General features: G+C 41.5%; 1 protein-coding gene across 1 annotated transcript in view; it reads right to left on the reverse strand.

Moving 5' to 3' along the window:
- CERS3 (ceramide synthase 3) overlaps window positions 1-26487 on the reverse strand; it is a 178048-nt gene that overhangs the window by 26993 nt on the left and 124568 nt on the right. The window contains exon 10 of the mRNA XM_055417690.2: window positions 23318-23471. Coding sequence (XP_055273665.1) covers window positions 23318-23471 — 154 coding nt within the window. The remainder of the gene's footprint in view (window positions 1-23317; window positions 23472-26487) is intronic.

Below are 26487 nucleotides of genomic sequence, written 5' to 3' on the forward strand. Positions count from 1 at the left end.
TCAGAGTCTTTTCCAGTGAGTCAACTCGTCGCATGAGGTGGCCAAAGTATTGGAGTTTCAGCTTTAGCATCAGTCCTTCCAATGAACACCCAGGATTGATCTCCTTTAGAATGGACTGGTTGGATCTCCTTGCAGTCCAAGGGACTCTCAAGAGCCTTCTCCAGCACCACAGTTCAAAAGCATAAATTCTTTGGTGATCAGCTTTCTTTACAGTCCAACTCTCACATCCACATATGACCACTGGAAAAACCATAGCCTTGACTAGATGGACTTTTGTTGGCAAAGTTATGTCTCTGCTTTTGAATATGCTGTCTAGGTTGGTCATAACTTTCCTTCCAAGGAGTAAGCATCTTTTAATTTCATGGCTGCAATCAGCATCCGCAGGGATTTTGGAGCCGAGAAAAATAAAGTATGACACTGTTTCCACTATTTCTCCATCTATTTCCCATGAAGTGACGGGACCAGATGCCATGATCATTCGTTTTCTGAATGTTGAGCTTCAAGCCAACTTTTTCACTCTCCTCTTTCACTTTCATCAAGAGACTTTTTAGTTCCTCTTCACTTTCTGCCATAAGGGTGGTGTCATCTGCATATCTGAGGTTATTGATATTTCTCCGGGCAATCTTGATTCCAGCCTGTGCTTTTTCCAGCCCAGCATTCCTCATGATGTACTCTGAATAGAAGTTAAATAAGCAGGGTGACAATATACAGCCTTGACGTACTCGTTTTCCTATTCAGAACCAGTATGTTGTTCCATGTCCAGTTCTAACTGTTGCTTCCTGACCTGCACATAGGTTTCTCAAGAGATGCTATATGTGTAAAATACACACTGAATTTCAAAGACTTACTATGAAAAAAGGATGAAAAATATATCATTAATGATTTTTCTGTACTGATTGCTGAATGACTATATTAGCTTTAGGTAAGAATTACAATCTTCCCTTGATTAAAATACATACCAGACAAAATATACTTTAGGTAAAATTGAAATGATAATAATTTGCTTGTATAATGTTAAATAGAATATATTTTTAACTATTTTTACAATTACACGACTAGATAACATTATGTATGTGTCTCACATTATATTTTAATTGGACAGCACTGACCTTGAGGGAAAAATCAGGAAAAAGGAAGGAATCACCAAATAGTTGTACTTATTTGAAAGGTAAAATAGTATATCTCAGGAAGCATATTAAGTATACCTATTCAGAAAATAAAATACTATGACATCTGCTTTTGTCTATTATTCTAGCGTGTTAAAACAAATAAAAAACTGGATAAAATATGTGAAACAGCAGTTTTTAGACACTGGTCAATAAGCTGCTTGGGACTGTGATTCCTGAGAAAAGGGAAATGAAGGAGGGGAGCCCCTCAGCTGCCCCAGTTACCACGTGGAGGAAGCTTCCAAAAGCGGAAGCACAGCAAGGATGCCAAATGGAGCCTAGTGGTGCCACTGAGGAGAGGAAACAGAGGCTGGCACTCACCAAAGCCAAGGACGCTAGAACTCATGGGGCAGAATGCTGGTAAGAAAGGAGTTACACAGACAGTGAGCTCCACAAATCTTCAGTGTGGTCCCCTTCAGCCTTTGGCTGAGTACTGATCAGTGCCTGTGTATAAGGAAACTACTGGAGACCAGGCCAAGGACCACCAGAAGGGGGCTGGCAAAACAACCTCTGGAGCCCACGCTGAAATGGCCATTTATTGTCTTCTCACCACCCAGAGTGGAAAGAACTCTTTGTACACAGGCAGTAAGGATAATACTATGAAGGACTCCACTTAATACCATAGACGAGCGACTGAACTGAACTGAACTGAAAGGCTGTTCCACTCTTATCTTCATAAAGCTAAAAGCAGACTTTAAAAGGATCAAACTTATTACAAGTAACTTGGCTTCACGCAAAACTATAATACACTAGGGGTGCTACAAAAACAAAAAACAGTATGTGAAAGAATACAACAATATCCAGCATCTAACGCAGTAAATTCAAAATGTCTGGAATCCAATAAAAAACTACCAGGTTTGCAAAGAAGCTGGAAAATGTCACATAACTCTGGGAAAATTCAGTTAACAGAATCAGACCCAGAACTATTAGAGATGACATAATTAGTACAGAAAGATGCTAAGATAATTATTATAAATTATGCCTCATATTCAAGGAGGTAGAGAAAAACATTAATATAATGAAAGAAATGGAAGATATAAAAAGATGAAAATTCAATTTATAGAGATGAAAAATAGAACATGTGAAATTTAAAAACACACAGGATAGGCTTAACTGTGGTTAGACACAGTAAAAGAAAAGATTAAAAATTGAAGATGTAGCAATAGAAAATTTTCAAAATGAAACCGATCAAAAACAAAAAGACTGAAAGTGACTAGAACAGTAATGATTTGTGGGCCAGAAAAGTGGTAATTGAAGTCCCAGAAGAAGACAGAAAAAGAATGACAGAAGAAATTTTGAAAATGCTGAAATTTGATGAAAATTATAAACCCCACAGATTCAAGAAACCTCATGCATAAAACCTCATGCATAAAACCTCATGCATAAAACCTCATGTACCTTGGACTTCAAGGAGATCCAACCAATCCATTCTAAAGGAGATAAGTCCGGGGTGTTCACTGGAAGGACTGATGCTAAAGCTGAAACTCCAATACTTTGGCCACCTCATGCAACGAGTTGACTTACTGGAAAAGACTCTGATGCTGGGAGGGATTGGGGGCAGGAGGAGAAGGGGACGACAGAGAATGTGATGGCTGGATGGCATCACCGACTCGATGGACATGAGTTTGAGCAAACTCCGGGAGTTGGTGATAGACAGGGAGGCCTGTAGTGCTGTGATTCATGGGGTCGCAAGGAGTCGGACACAACTGAGCAACTGAACTGAACTGAACTGAAGACGTGTCCTAATCATGAAAATTAGTGCTAAAGAGAAAATCTTAAAATCAGCCAGAAGATACATTATTTAGAGTAACAAAGTTAACAGGAGAGCAATATCTCACCATAAAATATGTAAGTCAGAAGACAATGAAGCAGAATCTTCACAGTAGTGAAATAAAGGGGGAAAAAGAAAAAGTAAAAACGAAAAAATTGAAGACTTTTTCAGACAAAAACTGACATAATTAATCACCAGCAGACTTGTACTACAAGAAATGAGTGTCTTCGTGTGGAAAAAAGAACAGAAAAAAAAAAAAAAAAACCTGCTACCTAATGTATACTTATATTTACAGAAAGGAATGAAGAGAGCCAGAAATGACACATATGGAGGGAAATACAAAATACATTAAATTTTTTTAATTTTTAAAATAATTAACTGTTCAAAGCAGAAAAGCAATATGAGATGTTATTTATAATACATATAACTAGTATTTACATATACTTGTTTTTATATAAATATTACATAATTAAAACTATATAGGATTTATATGATTATTATATGCAATTAAAATGCATGACAACAATAACACAAAAAATAGGAGTAAGTAAGTAAATAAAACTGTTTCTGTGCTTGAGGAAGAAAACATGATGTACCTCTACAGAAAGGGGAAAAGGATATATGTGCAGATAGGAGGTGATTCCCAATCATGGAGATTTTTACCTGGGAACATTTGAGAACACCTGGAGACATTCTTGGTTGTCATAACTATGGGTGAGAGTGTCACTAACATCTGGTGAGTATAGGCCAGGGGTGCTGTTAAAACATCCTACAGTGCACAGGACAGCCCCGACAACAAACAGTCACCTGGCCCAGGATGTCTCTAATGTATTCACTGCTGAGAAGCTCTGAACCAGAGACAGACCTGCTAACTTTAAGGATGCCTCTGGAACACATGAGGAAGAGAGGCAGTCAGCACTTACAGGACCTTCTGTGAAGACTGGGAGCCAGGAGTGCTCCCTTCTCTACAGGTTATGAGAGTGAGCAGATGAGGGACCAGATCTATCAGACTCCAGCACTTGCCTCCCAACAGCATTATGAAACTTCTTGGGAAGGCTCAGTCTGACCCCCGACCCCTTTACAGGGCAGTGTCCAGAGACTCAGGCTATGCCTACTCACCCGTTCTCACTCCAGAAACCCTCATGTGGCAAGTTTTCTCACCAGACACCTCAGCAAAGTGTTTCAATGCTTCAGTGGGTGGGCCAGGGCTCAGTAATCTATTTTTCACAGCTCAAAAAGTATATATAACATGAGAGAAACAAGTGTCTTGGGAGTGAGGGGGTACAGGAAAATATACTGGGGTTGAGACTGACTTGGAATCATTGCAATGTTTGGTTCCATGATTATGACACTACCACATATTTCTCCACATCTCATAGTGTAGAGAGTAATTTCATTTACTTTTTGTTGCTAAGTCGTGTCCAACTCTGTGACCCCACAGACTGCAGCACACCAGGCTTCCCTGTCCTTCACTTCTCCTGGAGTTAGGTCAGATTCATGAGCATCTAACTAACCATCTCATCCTCTATGCCCCTGTCTCCTGCCTTCAATCTTTCCCAGTATGAGGGTCTTTTACAACGAGTCAGTTCTTCACATCAGGTGGCCAAAGTACTGGAGCTTCAGCTTCATCATCAGTCCTTCCAATGAATATTCAGGGTTGATATCCTTTAGGATTGACTGGTGTGATCTCCGTGCAGTCCAAGGGACTCTTGAGAGTATTTTCCAGCACCACAATTCAAAAGCATCAATTTTTCAGTGCTCAGAGCTCTTGCATCCATACATGACTACTGGAAAAACCATAGTTTTCATATAGATCTTTGCTGGCAAAGTGAAGTCTCTGCTTTTTAATACACTATGTTTGTCATCACTTTTCAAGGAGCAAGTGTCTTTCAATTCCATGGCAGAAGTCACCATCCACAGTAATTTTGGAGCCCAAGAAAATAAAATCCACTTTTCCCCCTTCTATTTGCCATGAAGTGATGGGACCAGATGCCATGATCTTAGTTACTGAATGTTGAGTTTTAAGCCAGCTCCTTCACTCTCCTCTTTCACCTTCATCAAGAGGCTCTTTGGTTCCTCTTCACTTTCTGCCATTAGAGTGATATCATCTGCACATATGAGGTTGTTGATATTTCTCCCAGCAATCTTGATTCCAGCTTGTGCTTCTTTCAGCCCAGAATTCCACAGGATGTATATAAGTTAAATAAGCAGGGTGACACTATACAGTCTTGTCATACTCCTTTCCAAATTTTGCACTCGTCTGCTTTACCATGTAAGGTTCTAACTACTGCTTTTGACCTACATACAAATTTCTCATGAGGCAGGTAAGATGGTCTAGTATTCCCATATCTTTAACAATTTTCCATAGTTTGTTGTGATCCATACAAAGGCTTTAGCATAGTAAATGAAGTTTATGTTTTTCTGGAATTCCCTTGCTTTTTCTATGAGCCAATGGATGTTGGCAATTTGATCCCTGGTTCTTGTGCCTTTCCTAAACTCAGCTTGTATATCTGGAATTTCTTGGTTCACATACTGTTGACAACTAGCTTGAAGGATTTTGAGCATTACCTTGCTAGCATGTAAAATGAGTACGATTGTGTGGTACTTTGAACATTCTTTGACACTGCCCTTCTTTGGGATTGGAATGAAAACTGACCTTTTCCAGTCCTGTGGCCACTGCTGAGTTTTCCATATTTGCTGACATGTTGAGTGCAGCACTTTAACAGCATCATCTTTTAGGATTTGAAAAAGCTCAGTCTGAATTCCATTGATTGTTCATAGCAATGCTTTCATAGCACTTGACTTTACAATAAAGGATGTCTGGTTTGAGGGAGTGATCATACTATCATGGTTGTCTGGGTATTAAGACCTTTGTGGTATAGTGATGTATATTCTTGCCTCCTCTTCTTAATCTCTTCTGCTTCTCTTATGTCCTTTATCATGCCCATCCTTACATGAAATATTTCCTTGATATCTCCACTTTTCTTGAAGAGATCTCTAGTTTATCCCATTCTACTGCTTTCTGCTATTTCTTTGTAATGTTCACTTAAGAAGGCTTTCTTATCTTTCCTTTCTATTCTGTGGAATTCTGCATGCACGTGGGTCTATCTTCCCCTTTATCCTTTGCCTTTTGCTTCTCTTCTTTTCTCAGCTGTTTGCAAAGGCTCCTCAGATAACCACTTTGCCTTTTTTCATTTCTTTTTCTTGGAGATTGTTTTGGTCACCGCCTCTTACACAATGTTATGAACGTCCGTCCATAGTTCTTCAGGCACTCGATCAGATCTAATCCCTTGAATCTATTTGTCACTTCCACTGTACAATCATAAGGGATTTGATTTAGGTCATACCTGAATGGCCTATTGGTTTTCCCTACTTTCTTCAATTTAAGCCTGAATTTTGCAATAAGGAGTTTGTGATCTGAGCCACAGTCAGCTCCTGGTCTTGTTTTTGCTGACTGTATAATTTCTCCATATTTGGCTGAAAAGAAAATAGTCAATCAGATTTCATTATTGACCATCTGGTGATGTCCATGTGTAGAGTTGTCTCTTGGGTTGTTTGAAAAGGGTGTTTGCTATGACCTGTGTTTTCTCTTGACAAAACTCTGTTATCCTTTGCCCTGCTTCTTTATGTACTCCAAGGCCAAACTTGCCTGTTACTCCAAGTATCTTGTGACTTCCTACTTTTGCATTCCAGTCCCCTATGACGAAAAAGACATCTGTTTCTTTTTGGTGTTACTTCTAAAAAGTCTTGTAGGACTTCATATAACCAGTCAACTTTAGATTCTTCAGCATTAGTGGTTGCGGCATAGACTTGGATTACTGTGGTATTGAATAGTTTGCCTTGGAAACGAACTGAGATCATTCTGTTGTTTTTGAGATTGCAAGTAATACCACATTTTGGACTTTTAGTTGACTAAGAGGGCTACTCCATTTCTTCTAAGGGATTGTTGCCCATAGTAGTAGATATAATGGTCATCTGAATTAAATTCCCCCATTCCTGTCCATTTTATTTCCTAAGATGATGATATTCACCAATCCCTAAGATATTGATATTCACTCTTGCCACATCCTGCTTGATCACATCCAATTTACCTTGATTTATGGACTTAACATTCCAGGTTTCTATGCAATATTATTTTTTATAGCATCAGACTTTACTTTCATCACCAAACACATCCATAACTGAGCGTCATTTCTGCTTTGGCCCAGCCGCTCCATTCTTCCTGGAGCTATTTGTAATTTCCCTCTGCTCTTCCCCAGTAGCATATTAGACACTATCCAGTCTGGGGAGATCACCTTCTGGTGTCAAATCTTTTTGCCTTTTCATACTGTTCATGGGGTTCTCACAGGAAGAATACTGGAGTGGTTTGTCAGTCCCTCTTCCAGTGGACCACGTTTTGTCATAACTGTTCACTATGACCCGTATGTCTTGGGTGGCCCTGTACAGCATGGTCCATAGCTTCATTGACTTAGCACAACAAGGTTGTGATCTATGAGGGAGAATTTCATTTACATCACAGCGTTTAATCCTTACCACAACCCTGTAAGGAAGGTAGGCAGTTATCAACTTGAATTAGAGAATGGAAGGTGGAGACTCAAATCAAGATGGCAGAGAAAGAGGACACAGAACTCACCTCTCCCTGTGAACACATCAAAAATACACCTACATGTGGAAAAATTCTCACTGAAATCTAACTGAAAACTGGCAGTAAACCTCCTATACAACCAAGACTGTAAGGAAGACACATACAGGAAGCAATTGCATTTGGACCTGGGCCCTGGAGGGGACTCAGAGATAAAGGAGATGACATGGGTGGAGATGCTTCCTGTGGAGTGAGTGGTTTGAGCCACATATTGGCCACCTCAGCCCTGGGGTCCAACAAAGAGAAGGTGAGACCCCTTGGCTAGTAGGAGGACTGGTAACACAAACAGAAGGTCTGAGCAAAAGCTTGACTCTGCTCATGAGAAGCACGGGAATACCTGCTTGCTCCCAAGGCAGGGCAGAAAGACTGGATTGAGAGCACATAGCTGCTGACTGGTTTTCTGTGACTACCCTGGTGTGCTTCTCAGCCCAAGCTGAGCAATACCCCAGCACTGTTTGCCTTGTGTTGCAACTCCACACGGGAGCATGGGCAACTACAACCAAGGAAAATCTCAACCGTGAGATGCTTCAGCAGCTCAAATACAAGTGGCAACTGAGCAGGGAGCAGGCAGCCAGTCCTGGCAATTGCAGACACAGTGCCTCAGAGGCAGATCTCATCTCTGAGGGTAGCCAGGCTGCCACAACCCCTGCCCTGACCCTAGCTGAGTACTCAGCCCCTCCTACTCCAACTCTGCTACCCTTATGAGCTGAGGGTGCCAGGGCTGGGACACAGCACACACTTAAGACAGAGCTTCTGCTCCAACAACTAGAGACATGAATCATAAATCATGAACTAATCATGATTTACCCATTAGTGAAAGTAAGCAGCTGGCCCTGGTGTGCAGGCCTCAAAAATTATTGCAAAGATTACTTAACAAAATAAACTTTGAGTGATAAAAATATGCTAAGAAGATAAAATTATGAATAATCTCTGCCACAGCACTTCCATACACTCTGGGAATGACATCTGCAACCACAGCTTCAATAAAATTGCAGAGTTGTGCTTCTGAAATGCCTTAAGTAAACTCTGTGCTTGGGAATTTGTGGCTTTTTTACAGTAACAGCAAAAGCACCAACGAGGGGGTGACACCTACTGGGCAGAGGTAGAAGCACTACCTTACACACATGGCTTTGGTTCTAGCCCCTCCTTCTCCAGGTCCACTACCTTCCAAGGTGGTAACTGCCAGTTCTCCCTGAAGAAAGGCATAACTCATGTTCATGCCAAATCCAGCTCTCCCAACAAGGCCACTGGGCACCAGCAGACTGCATAGGGATGCTCCCACATAAGGACACTCCTTCGAGACTGTGATAGGTAATTATTTTACCTAATTTCATAAAGAGAAGAAGACAAGCAAAATAAGACAGAGGAATTTGTCTCAACTGAAGGAGCAAGAGAACCTCCCTGGAAAAACAACACTAATGAAACACTAATAAACAGTTTACTAGATAAAGAATTCAAAGCATTACTAATAATAATGAAAACTGAACAGATGAACACAGTGAAGATTTTAACAAGAAACTAGAAAGTATAAAAAATATCCAGTCAGAATTGAAGAATACAATAACTTAAATGAAAAAACAAAACACTGAAAGGAATGAACAGCAGAATAGATGATACAGAAGAACACATAAGTCAACTAGAAGACAGAATAGTGGAAAGCACACAATCAGAATAGGAAAAAGAAAAACACATTTTTCTTAATGGAAATAGTTTAAGGGATCATTGGGATAACATCAAGTATCCCAGAAGGAGAAGAGAGAGAGAAGGGGATTGAACATGTATTTAATGAAATTATGGCTGAAAACATCCCAAACCTGAAGAAGAAAATAAATATCCAGGTACAGGAAGTAGAGAGGGTCCCAAATAAGATGAACCCAAACAGACACACACCAAGACAGATCATAATTACAATGGCAAAAGTCAAAGAGAGAATTCTAAAGGCAACAGGAGGAAAACAAAGAGATACAAGGGAACCCTTTGTATACGATAAGGATAACAGCTGATTTTTCTGTAGTAACTTAGCAAGCTAGAAGGGAGTAGCTGCTGCTACTGCTGCTAAGTCACTTCAGTCGTGTCCGACTCTGTGTGACCCCATAGACGGAAGCCACCAGGCTCCCCCGTCCCTGGGATTCTCCAGGCAAGAACACTGGAGTGGGTTGCCATTTCCTTCTCCAATGTGTGAAAGTGAAAAGTGAAAGTGAAGTCGCTCAGTCATGTCCGACCCTTAGCGACCCCACGGACTGCAGCCTACCAGGCTCCTCCATCCATGGGATTTTCTAGGCAATACTACTGGAGTGGCTTGCCATTGCCTTCTCCGAGAAGGGAGTAGCAGGATATACTAAAAGTGTTGAAAGGGAAACCCTGCAACCCAGGATATTCTACCCAGCAAGGTTATCATTTAGAATCCTAGTACAATTTTGTGGGGCTTCCCGGGTGGCTCAATGGTAAAGAACCCACCTGCCAATGCAGGAGACTCAGGAGACATGGGTTCAATTGCTGGGTCAGGTAAGATCCCCTGGAGGAGGAAAAGGCAAGCCACTGCAATATTCTTGCCTGGAGAACCCCATGGACTGAGGAGCCTGGCTGGCAACAGTCCACAGGGTCGCAAAGAGTCAGACACGACCGAGTAAGAGAGTGCATGTGCGCGCACACACACACACACACACACACACAGACACACACAGAGTGTGTGTGGGATTCAGACACGACTGAGTAACAGAGTGCATGTGCGCGCGCGCACACACACACACACACACAGACACACACAGAGTGTGTGTGGGATTCAGATACGACTGAGTAACAGAGTGCATGTGCGTGCGCACACACACACACACAGACACACAGAGTGTGTGTGGGATTCAGACACGACTGAGTAACAGAGGGCATGTGCGCGCGCGCACACACACACACACACACAGACACACACAGAGTGTGTGTGGGATTCAGACACGACCGAGTAACAGAGTGCATGTGCGTGCGCGCACACACACACACACACACACACACACACAGAGTGTGTGTGGGATTCAGACATGACCGAGTAACAGAGTGCATGTGCGTGCGCACACACACACACACACAGACACACACAGAGTGTGTGTGGGATTCAGACACGACTGAGTAACAGTGCATGTGCGCGCGCACACACACACACACACAGACACACAGAGTGTGTGTGGGATTCAGACACGACTGAGTAACAGAGGGCATGTGCGCGCGCACACACACACACACACACACAGACACACAGAGTGTGTGTGGGATTCAGACACGACTGAGTAACAGAGTGCACGCGCGCACACACACACACACACACAGACACACACAGAGTGTGTGTGGGATTCAGACACGACTGAGTAACAGAGTGCACGCGCGCACACACACACACACACACAGACACAGTGTGTGTGGGATTCAGACACGACTGAGTAACAGAGTGCACGCGCGCACACACACACACACACACAGACACAGTGTGTGTGGGATTCAGACACGACTGAGTAACAGAGTGCACGCGCGCACACACACACACACATACAGAGTGTGTGTGGGATTGTAGATTTATGCAGCCACTCTGGAAAACAGGGTGAAGTTTGCTCAAAAAAACTAAAAACAGAATTACCATGTGATCCAGCAATTCCACTACTGGGGATATATCAGAAGAAAACAAACACACTAACTTGAAAAGATATATTCACCCTAGTGCTCACAGCAGCATTATTTATGATAGCCAAGACATGGAAGCAACCTAAGTGCTTATCAATAGAAGAATGGATAAAGAAGAATGTGGTGTATGTATATATACTCAGTGGAATATTACTCAGCCAGAAAAAGAATGAAATTCTGCTACTCACAACAACATGAATGGACCTTAGTGAAGTCAGTCAGATGAAGACAGACAAATACTCCACATTATCACTGATAAGTGGAATCCAAAAGATGAAACAAATGAATGTATATAATAAAACAGAAAAGGTCTCATAGACACAGAGATAAAACTAGTGGTTACCAGTGGGGAGAAGGAAGCGGGAAGGGACAATATAGGGAAATGGGATTAAGAGACACAAACTACTATGTAGAAAATAAATAAGCAACAAGGACATACTGTACAACATGGGGAAATAAATATAGTCATTATTCAGTCACAGCCTTAAATGGAATATAATCTGTAAAATATTGAATCAGTCTGTTGTACATATGAAACTAATATTGTAATCAACTACACTTCAATTAGAAAGAATACAGAGGATGAAAAATAAATACTTTGAGGCTTCACATCTAAGTGTTTGGGAACCCATGCCCTCTGATCTCTAGTCTGCCTCCCTACAGAGGGTAAATGTAGTTCTCTTTGTGGGGGCTGGTGTTAGATTTGGGATAGGGCAGGCAGAGACTGGAGGCTATGTGGACCCCACGATGCACAGCCCAGAAGCCCATTCAGGACCACAGCTCTGATTTCCCAGCTGTGAGAGCTTCTAGCTGTGTTCTTCTCTGGTATTATCCTTGGCTAAAGGGAGCTCCCTTGACCAGAGTCACGCCTCTCTCCAGAGGACAGCCCACATCCAGTGACAGGTTAGTGCTGGGGTACAGAGGTCTGGTCCCACTGCTTTAGCTGTAGTACCTCTGAAGGGCCACACAGCTACAGCATGCTCTAGAGGGTGGGTTGAGGCCTTTGTAGCAACTGCACCACATTTTAATTTCTCCCTCTGCCCAGTTCAGCTCCCTTCTCTCTCTCACCGGTGTGGAATCCGAGAACCCCTAACGCCTTCTGTATATGCATCCACACACATACACACTCATCCTCACATGTGATATAGGGAAGAAACAATGGCTAGAGAAAGGAGACAAAGTCTGATTGGGTCTCTTCTATGTCTTCACTGAGTTTACCTCCCCCTCATTATTCTTTTTCTGGATAGCCAAGATCCTGGGGCCTCCCAGAGGCTGGACTTTCTCCACACTCTTCATATCTTGCACCCAGAGAAGTGGGTACATTGATTGTTGTGGGTGCAGAAAGGCTGACTGGCTTCTATCAAATCATGATGTAAGTAGCGACCTAGTGAAGCTATTAAGTAGGACAAGTACTCACCTTGGCCTGCAACTTTATTGTGGCCAGGCCTCAACACAGTGCTCCAGTGATGGGATCGGAGGTCCCAACCCAGCCAACAAGGAAGAACAGCCAATCCCATTCCCTTAGAAGACCTGACCACGGTTTCCAGGTTCACACCAAAAACATTACAGAAGCACACCTACAGGCCTGTGCTGCTCAGGGCAATGTTGAGGAGATGACAGGTCTCAGGGCAGGCCTGCAAGATACACTTCAGAGACACAGGAAGGGAGCATGTACCCAGTGCTGCTCACTTTTAAGATTTCCTGAGCCTGACACGTGTGGCAAGGAGACACTAATTGCAGAATATAGAAAATAGCTCCCCTGAAAGTCAGAGTTCCACAGATGGCATGCTTGCTATTCCCTAAACAGAACTCAGATAAAGCCATCAGTATTATAAATCATTCAAGCGCTAAAGCCCACATGATAAATCAAAATGGAAATGTTTTAAAAAATGAACTAGGTTTATCCATATCTACAAGCAAAATGAATTTTCAGGAATAGGGTTCCTTTTGCGTTATGTAAAGCCCTCTCCTGAGTCTTATGCAGTAGGGGCATGGAGGGGTAATGGCCACAGAAAACTGTGGGAGAATAACAGGGACAGGATAGGCCAGGCACACTCTTCCCCTCACGTGCTCTGACCAATCTCTCTGGCCCAAGAGCCCATTAATAAAACTTTCACATTCTGGTGTGAACGTGTAAATTTATTAAAAGGCATGAATTGTGCTTGTCCCATTGTCTAGGCCGATACAGAAACTGAAACTCAAGTTCCATATAAAACATTTGTGTGTGTATGTGTGTTTATGTGCATGTACTTATGCATCTGTTTCTCCACTAATAAAATGAAGAATATCTATTCCTTTTAGAAGTATATAAAAACCCATTCCATTTTGTGAAATTATTTTTTAAAAACATGAGTACAAGAGATGTCGGAGTTTCTTTTACCTATTTTCACTTGGATCTTCTCCCATAGCTCCCCTTCCTTTTCAACTTCAGCAATACACTATGAGGGGAGCATCAAGTCAACATTTGGGACAGAGGAACTAAAGGCAGGATTTAAGCACCCATTGCTGTACTCAAAAATACTTCATGGGACAGTTCTCACCCGAACCGGAGCCCTCCTTCTACAACAGCTTCAGTTAACCGCTTGTCCATCAAATAACTTATGCAGTCCAGTACCTCCAAGAACAGCATCTTGATAACCATTGTTAGAAAACAGAAAAGACAAGAAACTTAAGGGTACATGCATAGGGAGCCAATACCTGATAAAGTAAGTATGGAAAATTACCATATAATTACATAGTTCATGGGCAACTGCAGGAAAGGGAGGTTTGTCATTTTTAAACAGACACCGAGCAACTGAAATCTCCTAGAGGGAACAGGTCCCACTCAGCTACCAGCACCCAGCTGCTTTCCATGCCTGATTCCAAAGGAACAGAGGGTAACTGAAGAAAACTGAAATAAAATCTCATTTTTACTTATTTAAAACTCCTAATATAATCTTTCTCCCTCAGAGGTCAGTGTGCTTGGAATTAAGAGCTGAAAAGATACACTGCTGTTGTCAGCCACAGGAAGAGGGGTTACCTCACAGTGACTGGGTGTGTGCCTCCCAGTGACTGTTTTGACAGAAATAAGAAACAGTTTAGAAAAAAACCAACAGAAGAATTGCCAAATAGCTTCAGAAAACATACTGACCCATGCCACTGTAAGAAAATGCCTGTATAATGCTATCCTAGCATGAAAAAGAGGTATTCCCGGGGAAGGATGCTGGTGGTTCCCGTCCGGATTTGCATGGCCTTAGGAAGTCCCTTCCTCCCTCCACGCCTCCGATTCCCCTTTGGGCAGGTGATCCTCTCCTTCCAGTTCTGTGCCACTTCCACCTCCACTATGAATGTGAGGTTGGGGCTTCTCCCAAGCAACAACCTTGGGGCCCTGGCTGTACGTGTGGGCCTACTGTGGGGGCCTCTCAGTAGAGGGCAAAGCAGCAGGGGTTCCATTGGGGGCATGGGGCTTAGAAGAGGCCAGTCTACTTGTGGGCCTGGCCCTCATTCAAGATATGTTTTCTCTTTTATTATCTTTTGACTTCTTTAAACAACTCTACACTCAGGTGTAAAAGAGATCTATGATTGAATTACACCAAAAAATCTCCCAATGGGAATTTGCCCTCAATGAGATTTTCTGAAAAGCAGCCTCTATGAAGAGCTGGAATTGATTATTTGCCAAGGTAACCAAGCAAAGTCAATGACAAGTTTGTGGGAAGTGACCATAAGCCACACTAAACTCACATACACAGATGTACACTGTTCCGGGGAGGCAGAGAACAGCATTAACCTCAAGAACCCCCAGTCCTGTGTGACCCTGGGTGAGCTGCATGTGCTCCTCACTCAGCTCTCTCCTCCTCCAGACATCAGAGACAACCATCCACATGGACATCAGGGGTAGGCGGCAGTAGCAGCACCATGAGGGGACGCTGGTTTCCTGCCAGACACTTAGTGGTCTCTTCTAGCTCCGAAATCCTATGTGATTCTCTATTTGTGGCTGAACTGAACATCAAGTATAGAAGAACATTCAAATTTGAAATTCTTTGAGTCTAGTAATTTTGAAAAAGTATTTTTGTTATCAAATTTTCTAGATTCCACTGTTGTTTTTTGAATAGACTGTTAAACTAATCAATCTACATAATACCCAGACATACGGAAATACAAATCAATAGCATTTTTATAACACTCTATTTCAGTGGTCAGTCTTTGTGATATTTTTATGATGTCTTGTTCAGCTGTTTTTGCATCCACTATCGCAGACTAACAAAAGAGAACTGAAGTCTTCTCGGAAGTTACAGATTTTATGTTTCTTCCCTAAAATGCTGATATCTGAGTGAATGTGTCCAAAAGTACTATCTAGAATGTGAAAGTCGACTGGCAGAAGATGGCTTAGGAAACTGTCACTGGAGCCACTGGCAGAAAGTCAAGGACTCTGACCTCTGACATCAGCTGCAGCTTTATCTAAGGAAATGGAAGACAGCTTGACTGCAAGTAAACTTCCAGGTCACCGGAAACTCACAGGGTCTCTGGGATTCAGCACAAGGAATAGTGCTACCTTATAACACTGACAGTGGTGATGGCAGCTAACACTGATCATGTGGGCACTGGGTGCCAGGCACTCTTCTAAGGGCTTTTTCCTACGAGGTAGGCACTAATATTATCAGCCTCATTTTATAGGTGAGGAAACTGAGGCAATGAAGAGAAATGATAATGCTCAAGATACGAATCTACATAGAGCCATTAGTCTTAGCTACTACCCTAAATGCTTTACTAGGAGGTAAAAAATAAAGATTAAAAATCATTTAAAAAATAATTATAAAACTGTTTTATGCTTTTAAAAAGTTCAAAAATAAACTGAAGGATCTATGTTTTAATCTACTATTTTGACTACTCAGTTTGTTTCTGTACTCACTATTTTTTACTCCATACAACTATTTTAAATTAATTTTCTGGTTATTAATCTTCTTCCCTGAAAAATTAGGAAAGGTTAAGTATGATGGGGCTTCCCAGGTGGCAAGTCTTAATGACCCAGATAACCATGATGGTGTGGTCATTCATCTAGAGCCAGACATCCTTAAATGTGAAGTCAAGTGGGCCTTAGGAAGCATCACTACCAACAGAGCTAGTGGAGGTGATGGAATTTCAGTTGAGCTATTTCAAATCCTAAAAGATGATGCTATTAAAATGAAGCACTCAACATGTCAGCAAATTTGGAAAACTCAGCAGTGGGCACAGGACTGGAAAAGACCAGTTTTCATTCCAATCCAAATAAGGGCAATGACAAAGAATGTTCAAACTACTGCAATTGTGCTCATTTCACATGCTAGCAAGGTAATGCTCAAAATTTTTTGAAGCTAGGCTTTAACAGTACATGAATCAAGAAATTCCAGATGTAAAAGTCGAGTTTAGAAAAGGCAGAGGAAACAGAGATCAAACTGCCAACATCCTTTGGATCATAGAAAAAGTAAGGAAATTCCAGAAAAACATCTGTTTCATTTACTATGCTAAAGCCTTTGACTGTGTGGATCATAACAAACTGGAAAATTCTTAGAGATGGGCATACAAGACCACCTGACCTGCTTCCTGAGAAACCTGTATTCAGGTCAAGAAGCAAGAGTTAGAACTGGATGTGAAACAATGGACTGGCTCAAAATTGGGAAAGGAGTACCTCAAGGCTGTATATTGTCACCTTGCTTATTTAACTTATACACAGAGTACATCATGCAAAATGCCGAGCTGGATGAAGCACAAACTGGAATCAAGACTGCCGGGAGAAATATCAATAACCTCAGATAAGCAGATGACACCACCCTTTTGGCAGAAAATGAATATGAACTAAAAGGCCTCTTAATGAAGGTGAAAGGAGAGTGAAAAAGCTGGCTTAAAACTCAACATTCAAAATATAAAAATAATAATGCTTTTCTTGAGTCTCTGCTGTCAGCATCATTTCCCTCGCTGGGAGTCACAGTCCACCTTGCCTCCCTAATATGCCCTCCAACACTGCACTGGTCTCTGGACCTGCTGTGGAGGGAGGCAGCTCAGACTCTAATCTGGTCCTGCTCCAGAGGTTCAAGAGAGATGGGACATATGTATACCTATGGCTGGTTCATGTTGATGTCTGACAGAAAGCAACAACATTCTGTAAAGCAATTATCCTTCAATAAAAAATAAATTTCAAAAAATATCTGAACATTCAGAAAGATCATGGCATCTAGTCCCATCACTTCATGGCAAATAGATGGGGAAAAAATGCAAATAGTGACAGACTTTATTTTCCTGGACTTCAAAATTACTGCAGATGGTGACTGCAGCCATGAAATTAAAAGACACTTGCTCCTTGGAAGAAAAACTATGACCAATAGCATATTAAAAAGCAGAGATGTCACTTTGCCAACAAAAGTCCATATAGTCAAAAGTATGATGTTTCCAGTGGTCATGAATTGATGTAAAAGTTGGACCATAAGGAAAGCTGAGCGCCAAAGAATTGATGCTTTTGATCTGGTGTTGGTGTTGGAGAAGACTCTTGAGAGTCCTTTGAACTGCAAGGAGATCAAACCAGTCAACCCTAAAGGAAATCAGTCCTGAATATTCATTGGAAGGACTGATGCTGAAGCTCCGATACTTTGGCTACCTGATGTGAAGAACTGACTCATTGGAAAAGACCCTGATGCTGGGAAAGATTGAAGGCAGGAGGAGAAGAGGATGACAGAGGATGAGATGGTTGGATGGCTTAATCAACCTAACGGACATGAATTTGAGCAAGCTCAGGAAGACGGTGAAGGACAGGGAAGCCTGGCATGTTGCAGTCCATGGAGTCACAAAGCATCGCACATGATTTAGCAACTGAACAACAACAACAATTATAAGTTAAAAGACTCAGGGTCTTCTAGTTTTGACCTTACTATGCAATTACTGTGTGTATTTGGTTGAGCCTCAGTTTCCTCAGTTTCCCTTATTAGAGTGTTCCTTTCTCTAACTAAAATAGTTCTGCATGTGTTGAAGTGTCATTCTGTGAACTTAAGAGACACTGCTTGTCAAGAGCAGATGGCTAGGACCAGTTGCCAAGGCACTGGCTTCTCCAGTCTGGCTGTAATAGCTGCAGGCTACAGTTCCACCTCCATGTTCTGGTGATGTACCAGTCTAAGATGTCACAGAAACATGCTTGAGTTGGCCAGCACCTAGTATGATATTTCAGCTCAGTTCAGTTCAGTTCAGTCGCTTAGTCGTGTCCGACTCTCTGCAGCCCCATGAACCACAGCACGCCAGGCCTCCCTGTCCATCACCAGCTCCCGGAGTTCACTCAAACTCATGTCCATCGAGTCGGTGATGCCATCCAGCCATCTCATTCTCTGTCGTCCCCGTCTCCTCCCACCCTCAATCCCTCCTAGCATCAGACTCTTTCCCAGTGAGTCAACTCGTTGCATGAGGTGGCCAAAGTATTGGACTTTCAGCTTTAGCATCAGTCCTTTCAATGAACACCCAGGATTGATCTCCTTTAGAATGGACTGGTTGGATCTCCTTGCAGTCCAAGGGACTCTCAAGAGTCTTCTCCAATACCACAGTTCAAAAGCATCAATTCTTCGGCGATCAGATTTCTTCACAGTCCAATTCTCACATTCATACATGACCACGGGAAAAACCATAGCCTTGACTAGACGGACCTCGGTTGGCAAAGTAATGTCTCTGCTTTTTAATATGCTATCTAGGCTGGTCATAACTTTCCTTCCAAGGAGTAAGTGTCTTTTAATTTCATGGCTGCAATCAGCATCCGCAGTTATTTTGGAGCCCCAAAATATAAAGTCTGACACTGTTTCCACTGTTTCCCCATCTATTTCCCATGAAGTGATGGGACCAGATGCCATGATCTTTGTTTTCTGAATGTTGAGCTTCAAGCCAACCTTTTCACTCTCCTCTTTCACTTTCATCAAGAGGCTTTTGAGTTCCTCTTCACTTTCTGCCATAAGGGTGGTATCATCTGCATATATGAGGTTATTGATATTTCTCCTGGCAATCTTGATTCCAGCTTGCGCTTCTTCCAGCCCAGCGTTCCTCATGATGTACTCTGCATAGAAGTTAAATAAGCAGGGTGACAATATACAGCCTTGACGTACTCCTTTTCCTATTTGGAACCAGTCTGTTGTTCCATGTCCAGTTCTAACTGTTGCTTCCTGACCTGCATATAGGTTTCTCAAGAGGCAGGTCAGGTGGTCTGGTATTCCCATCTCTTTCAGAATGTTCCACAGTTTATTGTGATCCACACAGTCAAAGGCTTTGGCATAGTCAATGAAGCAGAAATAGATGTTTTTCTGGAACTCTTTTGCTTTCTCCATGATCCAGCGGATGTTGGTAATTTGATCTCTGGTGCCTCTGCCTTTTCTGAAACCTGCTTGAACATCTGGAAGTTCACAATTCACATATTGCTGAAGCCTAGCTTGGAGAATTTTGAGCATGACTTTACTAGCGTGTGAGATGAGTGCAATTGTGCGGTAGTTTGAGCATTCTTTGGCATTGCCTTTCTTTGGGATTGGAATGAAGACTGACCTTTTCCAGTCCTGTGGCCATTGCTGAGTTTTCCAAATTTGCTGGCATATTGAGTGCAGCACTTTCACAGTATGATATTTAGAAGAAAGCAAATAAATACTTAAGAATGATTAAGTTCTAAGTAATATCAAACAAAAGCATGCTATGCTTCTTCTAATTTTCTCTTAAAGCACGTCTCATGTTAGCAAAGAGAGTAATATGTCAGCCCATTATACTTCCCTATGTGATGTGTGGGCTGGTAGTTCATCACAAAATCCTCCATTTTATAGGAACCAGTTATGTTTCAATGCCAATTCTTGTTCTCGAAAGAAAGCTGCCTGCTAACCATGGTGTGTATATGTTAGTGTCCTGAAATTACAACAATATTGTTATTTTAAAGTAGCAAATTCATCATAAGCATGCAGCAATCCTATTGCTTAGGGAAAATAAGTTTTTCTTATTCTTAAAAAAAATCACATTTTTTTAAAAGAATAATCACTTTTATCTTTTCAGTCTACCATGCAAATTCATAGAGACCATAAACAGATTCATAAATTATTTTGTAATAATTTTGCCATCCAAAATACCATGACTTCTTTCCCAAAATTATTTATTCATTTGCATGTTCAAAATTACTTATTAGGGGCCTGTCAGACATAAAGAACTTGAAAAGACAAATTCTCAATCACTGTTATAGGATTTTAAAAAATATTTTGGAGGCCTACAGACCTCTGCAATTCCATTTTATAAATATCAAGAATTAGTCACCTTAGTAACAATTGTTGTGTGTTAAAACCTAAATATTTATTAAATAGAATTGAAAACTGACTCATTAGTTGTCCTCTAAAAATTTCAGCTCCTGCCTCTATCCCTCTCCTCCCCTTTGCAATGCAACTACGCCTTCAAACAACATTCTTTAAAAGGCGGCTTTATGGCTTTGGAGGAAGAAGCTAATTTCACAGCCAGATTTGCCACTGCTGTGGAAAACAGAGTGCACATGCAAGCCAGCTGAAGTCATAAGGGCTGCAAGGATTAGGGCCGCGGGGGACTCCACTGCTGCTGTCAAACTGCAATTGGAAACAGATTTTCCAAAGTACGGCATGAGAAATCAGGAATTCCTGTCCACAGCTCCCCAACCCAGAGGGTTTTTAATCAGGCTTGGTATTACCCATTAGAGATCAGAAATATGAAAATCATGATGAAACCAAACAAGAGTATTTTCTAGTTTCCAAATTTTGTTCTGCCTGGATCCCTTCCAAGCCTGTAATTATTGTCACTCACTAGGAGATGTGGGTTTGCTCCCTGGGTCAGGAAGATCCCCTAGAGATGCGAATGGCAACCCACTCCAGTATTCTTGCCTGGAGAATCCCATGGACAGAGGAGCCTGGCAGGGTACAGTCCATAGTGTTGCAAAGAGTCTGACATGACTTAGGGACTGAACAACAGCAATGACCAGTTAAAAAGGGAACCGCTTCTGACTGGGACAGGAGCTCTAGGAAGCTGGACCCAAAGGCAGGGCAGGCTCAGTTCAGTGACCTGCTTTCCTTCCAACCCCTGGATATGCAGATTGTCTTAAATGCTCAAATTCAGTTACTTCAACTGTACCTGTCACTTGTGAAAGTGAAGTGAAAGTTGCTCAGTCGTGTCTGACTCTTTGCGACCCCATAGACTATACAGTCCATGGAATTCTCCTGGCCAGAATACTGGAGTGGGTAGCCTTTCCCTTTTCCAGGGGATCTTCCCAATCCAGGGATCGAACCCTGGTCTCCTGCATTGCGGGCAGATTCTTTACCAGCTGAGCCACAAGGAAAACCTGTCACTTAGGGATAAAGTAATTTTTGCAGAGATCATAGAAAAACCTTTGAGAACATTAATAAACTAGAATCATTCAATGAAAGGTTTATTTTCTAAGTCACTCCAGCTAAAGAAAATAATTTTTTCTCAGGAAAACAAGTTCAAATCATCAATTTAGTTTAAAAAAAATTGACGATTTGATTTAGGATTAATCCAGATGTAGCCTAATTTCCAATACCTTCGTCTAGATTTAGAAGATGCAGAGGTCATTTATGGCAACCTCAACTTCATTTGTCAACTTTCCAATGATCTTTGAGACACAAATGCTAAAGTAGGAAAATTAATCAGAGATTTTATTTTAAAAATGAGCTTATCAGATAAACTACAAGCACATCTATTACATATGTCACTCATTCTGATCATGATACAATGCTATGTTATACAGGGATTAGGTAACACCCAAAAGTGGGCCAGCTGTAACTTCCTTGAAAGATTCTTAATTAAAATTCCCCTATATGTATGGCTTCCAGGCAAGGAAGGAGTTATGACTTGATTTTTTTTTTTTAACTTGCCTTAAAAATTCCAGTCAAATTCCATCTATACAACCAAACTTTCTCTGGTCACCTTGAGTCAATTTCTCTTTTGTTTATCACAGCAAGTTTCTGGTACCTCTCTTCAGCACAGGACATTTTACACAACAAATATAGTTGCTGCTGCTGCTGGTAAGTCACTTCAGTCGTGTCCGACTCTGTGTGACCCCACAGATGCCAGCCCACCAGGCTCCCCCGTCTCTGGGATTCTCCAGGCAAGAACACTGGAGTGGGTTGCCATTTCCTTCTCCAGTGTGTGAAAGTGAAAAGTGAAAGTGAAGTCGCTCAGTCATGTCTGACTCGTAGTGACCCCATGGACTGCAGCCTACCAGGCTCCTCCATCCATGGGATTTTCTAGGCAAGAGTACTGGAGTGGCTTGCCATTGCCTTCTCCGAATATAGTTGCTAGTAGATGAATATTCCCCAACTAGACTCTGGGCTGTTTCTCCAAAAGCAATGATTGTATCTTATTCATTTCTTTAAGCCATCTCCTCCCCTGTTCTGAAATTAAAAACTAGAATTCTAAATGAAACAAAAAAATTCCCTTCCATTGTCTAAAATGTATTATTCATTTCTTAGGGAAGAAGATAGTTTCAGAAAGAGTATTGGCAAATGATGGACAAAATTTCAGATAGGAGAAGAAAGCTCAGGGGGAGGACATTATGCACAAACTGGACAATCAGCTAAGGTGAACTAAGGATCTGAAACAGCACTTAATTCTCACCATAAAGCCTGCCCCAAACTGGAGCAAATTTAGACTCATCAGGACTTTCTTCAAGAAGCAGCAATCAATTCTTGAATAAAAGTTTTCCAGAAAATCCTTGTCCTCTAATAAAAGCAATTTCTTAAGAACACCTTGGAAATCTACTTAATAACCATAAACAGATTCATAAATTATTTTGTAACTGGCTGTCCAAAATACTGTGACTTCTTTCCCAAAATTGTTTATTCATTTGTATGTTCAAAATTACTTATTAGGGGTCTGTCAGACATAAAGAACTTGAAAAGACAAATTCTCAATCTCTGTTATAATATCTTAAAAAATATTTTGGAGAAATTCTCAAGACAATCAAATCAAGAAAAAATTCTGGTTAACTATAAATGAAGTAGAATGTTCCATCATCTAAGCCTCACCTTTGTTTTGGCAATGAAATCTACTTGCTAAGAGCAATGAAACCTGAACAGCCCTTACCTTCGTGAATATACTTCTTTTGAGCATCTTCAGGATGAAGTAACTCCAGTAAAGATTAAGAACTTGCAGGACCATGAGCTGTAGGTTGAGGAAGATGTATGAAAAGAAAGGTTGAAGGTAGTGCAGAGGCAGAATCAGCGTGCAATACAAAATCCTGAAAAACCAAACAAATGAGAATGTTTCATTAAAGTCAAAGCACTTCTGAATTTTCAGTGAGGAAACAAGTACTCTTTCTCCCAAGGCATACAACATTTATTTCATTTCTAATAATGTTCAGGAAAGACTCAAAACAATATGGTAATATCACCTTTTATATCATTTTTGGAAAGCCACAAATGTTCCTCTTTTCAGTTTCCTCTCTGCAAAGAGAACTGTATATACTAACCCCAATCACCTTCCCGGGATTGGAGAACATGAGATAATGCATATGTGCGTGGGGTTATTATTGCCTTTTACACAGTCTCATTCATTTGGCATCAAAAGTGAATGGGAAATTCTACATGAGTAAATTTTCTGGACAAAACAGACTTTTAAAGAAGCAAAAATTCTATCATTACTTTTACTTCCACTTTCTAAAGTGAATTGAATACTTTATTAATTTCATAAACAGACTCCTGGACACAATATGAACTGCCCTCAATGACCAGGATGCACAGTGCTTTCAGATACAATTGGAGCATGAAGGCTATCTGTTGTCTTCCCAAACTGCAAACACTGCTGTTTAGACATGTTTGGAAGTATATTACTTGAATTATAAAAATAGTTTTTTCATACAAAATTGGAAAAATAAGAAAGCTTCCCATAAATTTAAAATTAAAAAAAATAATGCTGTAATTTTGTGCATTCTTTTCTAATTTTTCTTACATATATTTAAATTTTATTTTTAAATTAACATATAGTAAAATTGACTATTTGGGGGTGTGCAGTTCTACAAATTACAATAAAAGCATAGATTTGTATAACCACCACCACAAAATAGAGACAGAGTGGTTCCATCAACCCCCAAACACTGGTGCTGTCCCTTTATAGTCATATCCCCAGGCCTAACACTTGGCAACCGCTTATCTATTCCCCACTCCTTTAATTTTGTCTTGTCAAGAAGGCCATATAAATGGAATCATACAGTGTGTCAGCTTTCGAGATTGCCTTCTTTCACTCAGCACAGAGCCTCTGAGATTCATGTAAGTTGTTGTGGGTATCAATAGCACGACTTTTTTAAACTAGTGAGTGGTATTCCATTGTGTGGGTATACCCATTAGTGACCATTTGTATTGTTTCCAGTTTTTGACAATTGTGGACAGATCTGCTATAAATATTTATGTAATATTTATGTTTTTTTGGGCACATGAGTTTTCACTTTTTAAGGGTAAATACATACAGGTGGGACTGTTGGCTATCACACTGCCAAGTATATGCTTAACCTTACAAGAAACTGAAAACTTATTTTCCAAAATGACTATTTTGCATCCCAATCAGCAGAGAATGAGAATGCCAGTTGTTGCTTATCTTCAGCAGCACTTATTATTATTCAGTAGAGACTTTGCCACTGCAGTAAAAGTATCACTTGTGGGATCTTACATTCAGTTTCATTTAGCTTTAAATCAAAACAGTTTACACACAATCCCTAGAACCCTATTTCTGACAAATAGCAAGGAGATCTGGATCCACAGGTAGGAACAATGCCCATGGTCAGCTTGAAGCAGTTACAGACGATGGACCATCAGCCCCTCTGCCACTTATAAGGTTTTAAGAGTCCAGACTCCTTGAGGGGGAAATCCTACAGCATGCAGGTAGCTAGATATGAGCAGAGAAATGGGGACAGGGATCGGGTGGTAGGAAATCACACATCTTGTAAACAGCAGGGGTCCACAGACAGACAAAGAGCAAAGCAGAAACCTTCAGACTGATAGGAAATTGCGTGATAAGGGTCTGAATAGAAGACAAAGAAAGGTGTGAATCTCCTGTGTTCAAATGTAACCTTCTGTTCATTATGATCTTATTAAAAATAAAATCAGCCTTATAGATAAGAAGTACCCATCCTGCATTGACACTTCTGATCTAAGCTAAATAAGGACAGAAATACCTCTTCCTCTCAGGAAAATGGAGTTGGCATGAAAATCGGGGAAGATGCCCTCCCCAAATTCCTCCTTAGTGAATATCCTGCCCCTTCATTAGTATGCCCATCATAACCAGTTTAGCAAAGAAATCCAGTGTGGCAGTTCCTCACCTGCCTACTCACTCTCCCTGAGAGCATATCCTTACTTAAATAAACCCCCACTTTACGTTCTTTAAAAAAAAAAAAGTTTACACTGTTTGAATAATTTGGTGTGTTAGGGGAAGCACACTGCCTGAATCCGCCAACCCTGGCCAGGCACCATAGTCACCGTTTGCATGAGTTGTCTTATGACAGGAGGACGTGGTAAGGACATGGAACTAGTAAGCCACCACCAACCAGAAGAGTTCAGGAAAGGTAAAAAGGAGACACCACGTGTCTGACCACATCCCAGCATCCTTGTCACTGGCATCCATCTTGGCGGAGCAATGGGGGCACCACCAGGAAGGCCTCTGAGTCAGGATGATTTGTCAGAGACAACCCAGAAACTAATCCCATCACCATAAAACCTGAGACTGGGAGCCATGGGGCAGAGCAGTCCTCCTGGGTTCCCTTACATGACTGCTCTCCACCCGGGCACCTTTTCCCAACAAAACCTCTTGCTCCATTAGTCTCCTCAGACAATTGGTTTCTGAGTGTTAGACAAGTGCTCACTTTTGGGCCCTGGAAGGGGTTCCTCTTCCTGCAACAAATGGTGACTCTGGTGGGGACTCTTCTTCACCACAACTGACATCCTGACTACTTGGGGTACTCAACTGACATACTGACCACTCAGGGTGCTTGGGGACCAGCTTACCCACCAATGGACCAGACCCAGCAGCTCCAACTGGGACCATTTTGTCCTTGGTCTCCTCCTGATGCAGACAACTGGCCAGGGTGCCTGACCAGGTAAGGAACAAGAGACTTTACTGACCTCTCTCACCTTCCCTCTATCTTTCCTCTCCTTAACCCTTCCTATCCTACCCTTTTTTCCAGTCCCCCAGTCTTAGACACAGGAGTCTGGTCAAAGGGCCTCAGACTGAGCTGAGGATCAGAGCCTAATCACCTCTGCTTGGCA

Source organism: Moschus berezovskii, chromosome 21 (genome assembly GCF_049115385.1).
Source record: "Moschus berezovskii isolate FMDL1 chromosome 21, NW_MosBer_1.0, whole genome shotgun sequence".
Classification (NCBI taxonomy): domain Eukaryota; kingdom Metazoa; phylum Chordata; class Mammalia; order Artiodactyla; family Moschidae; genus Moschus; species Moschus berezovskii.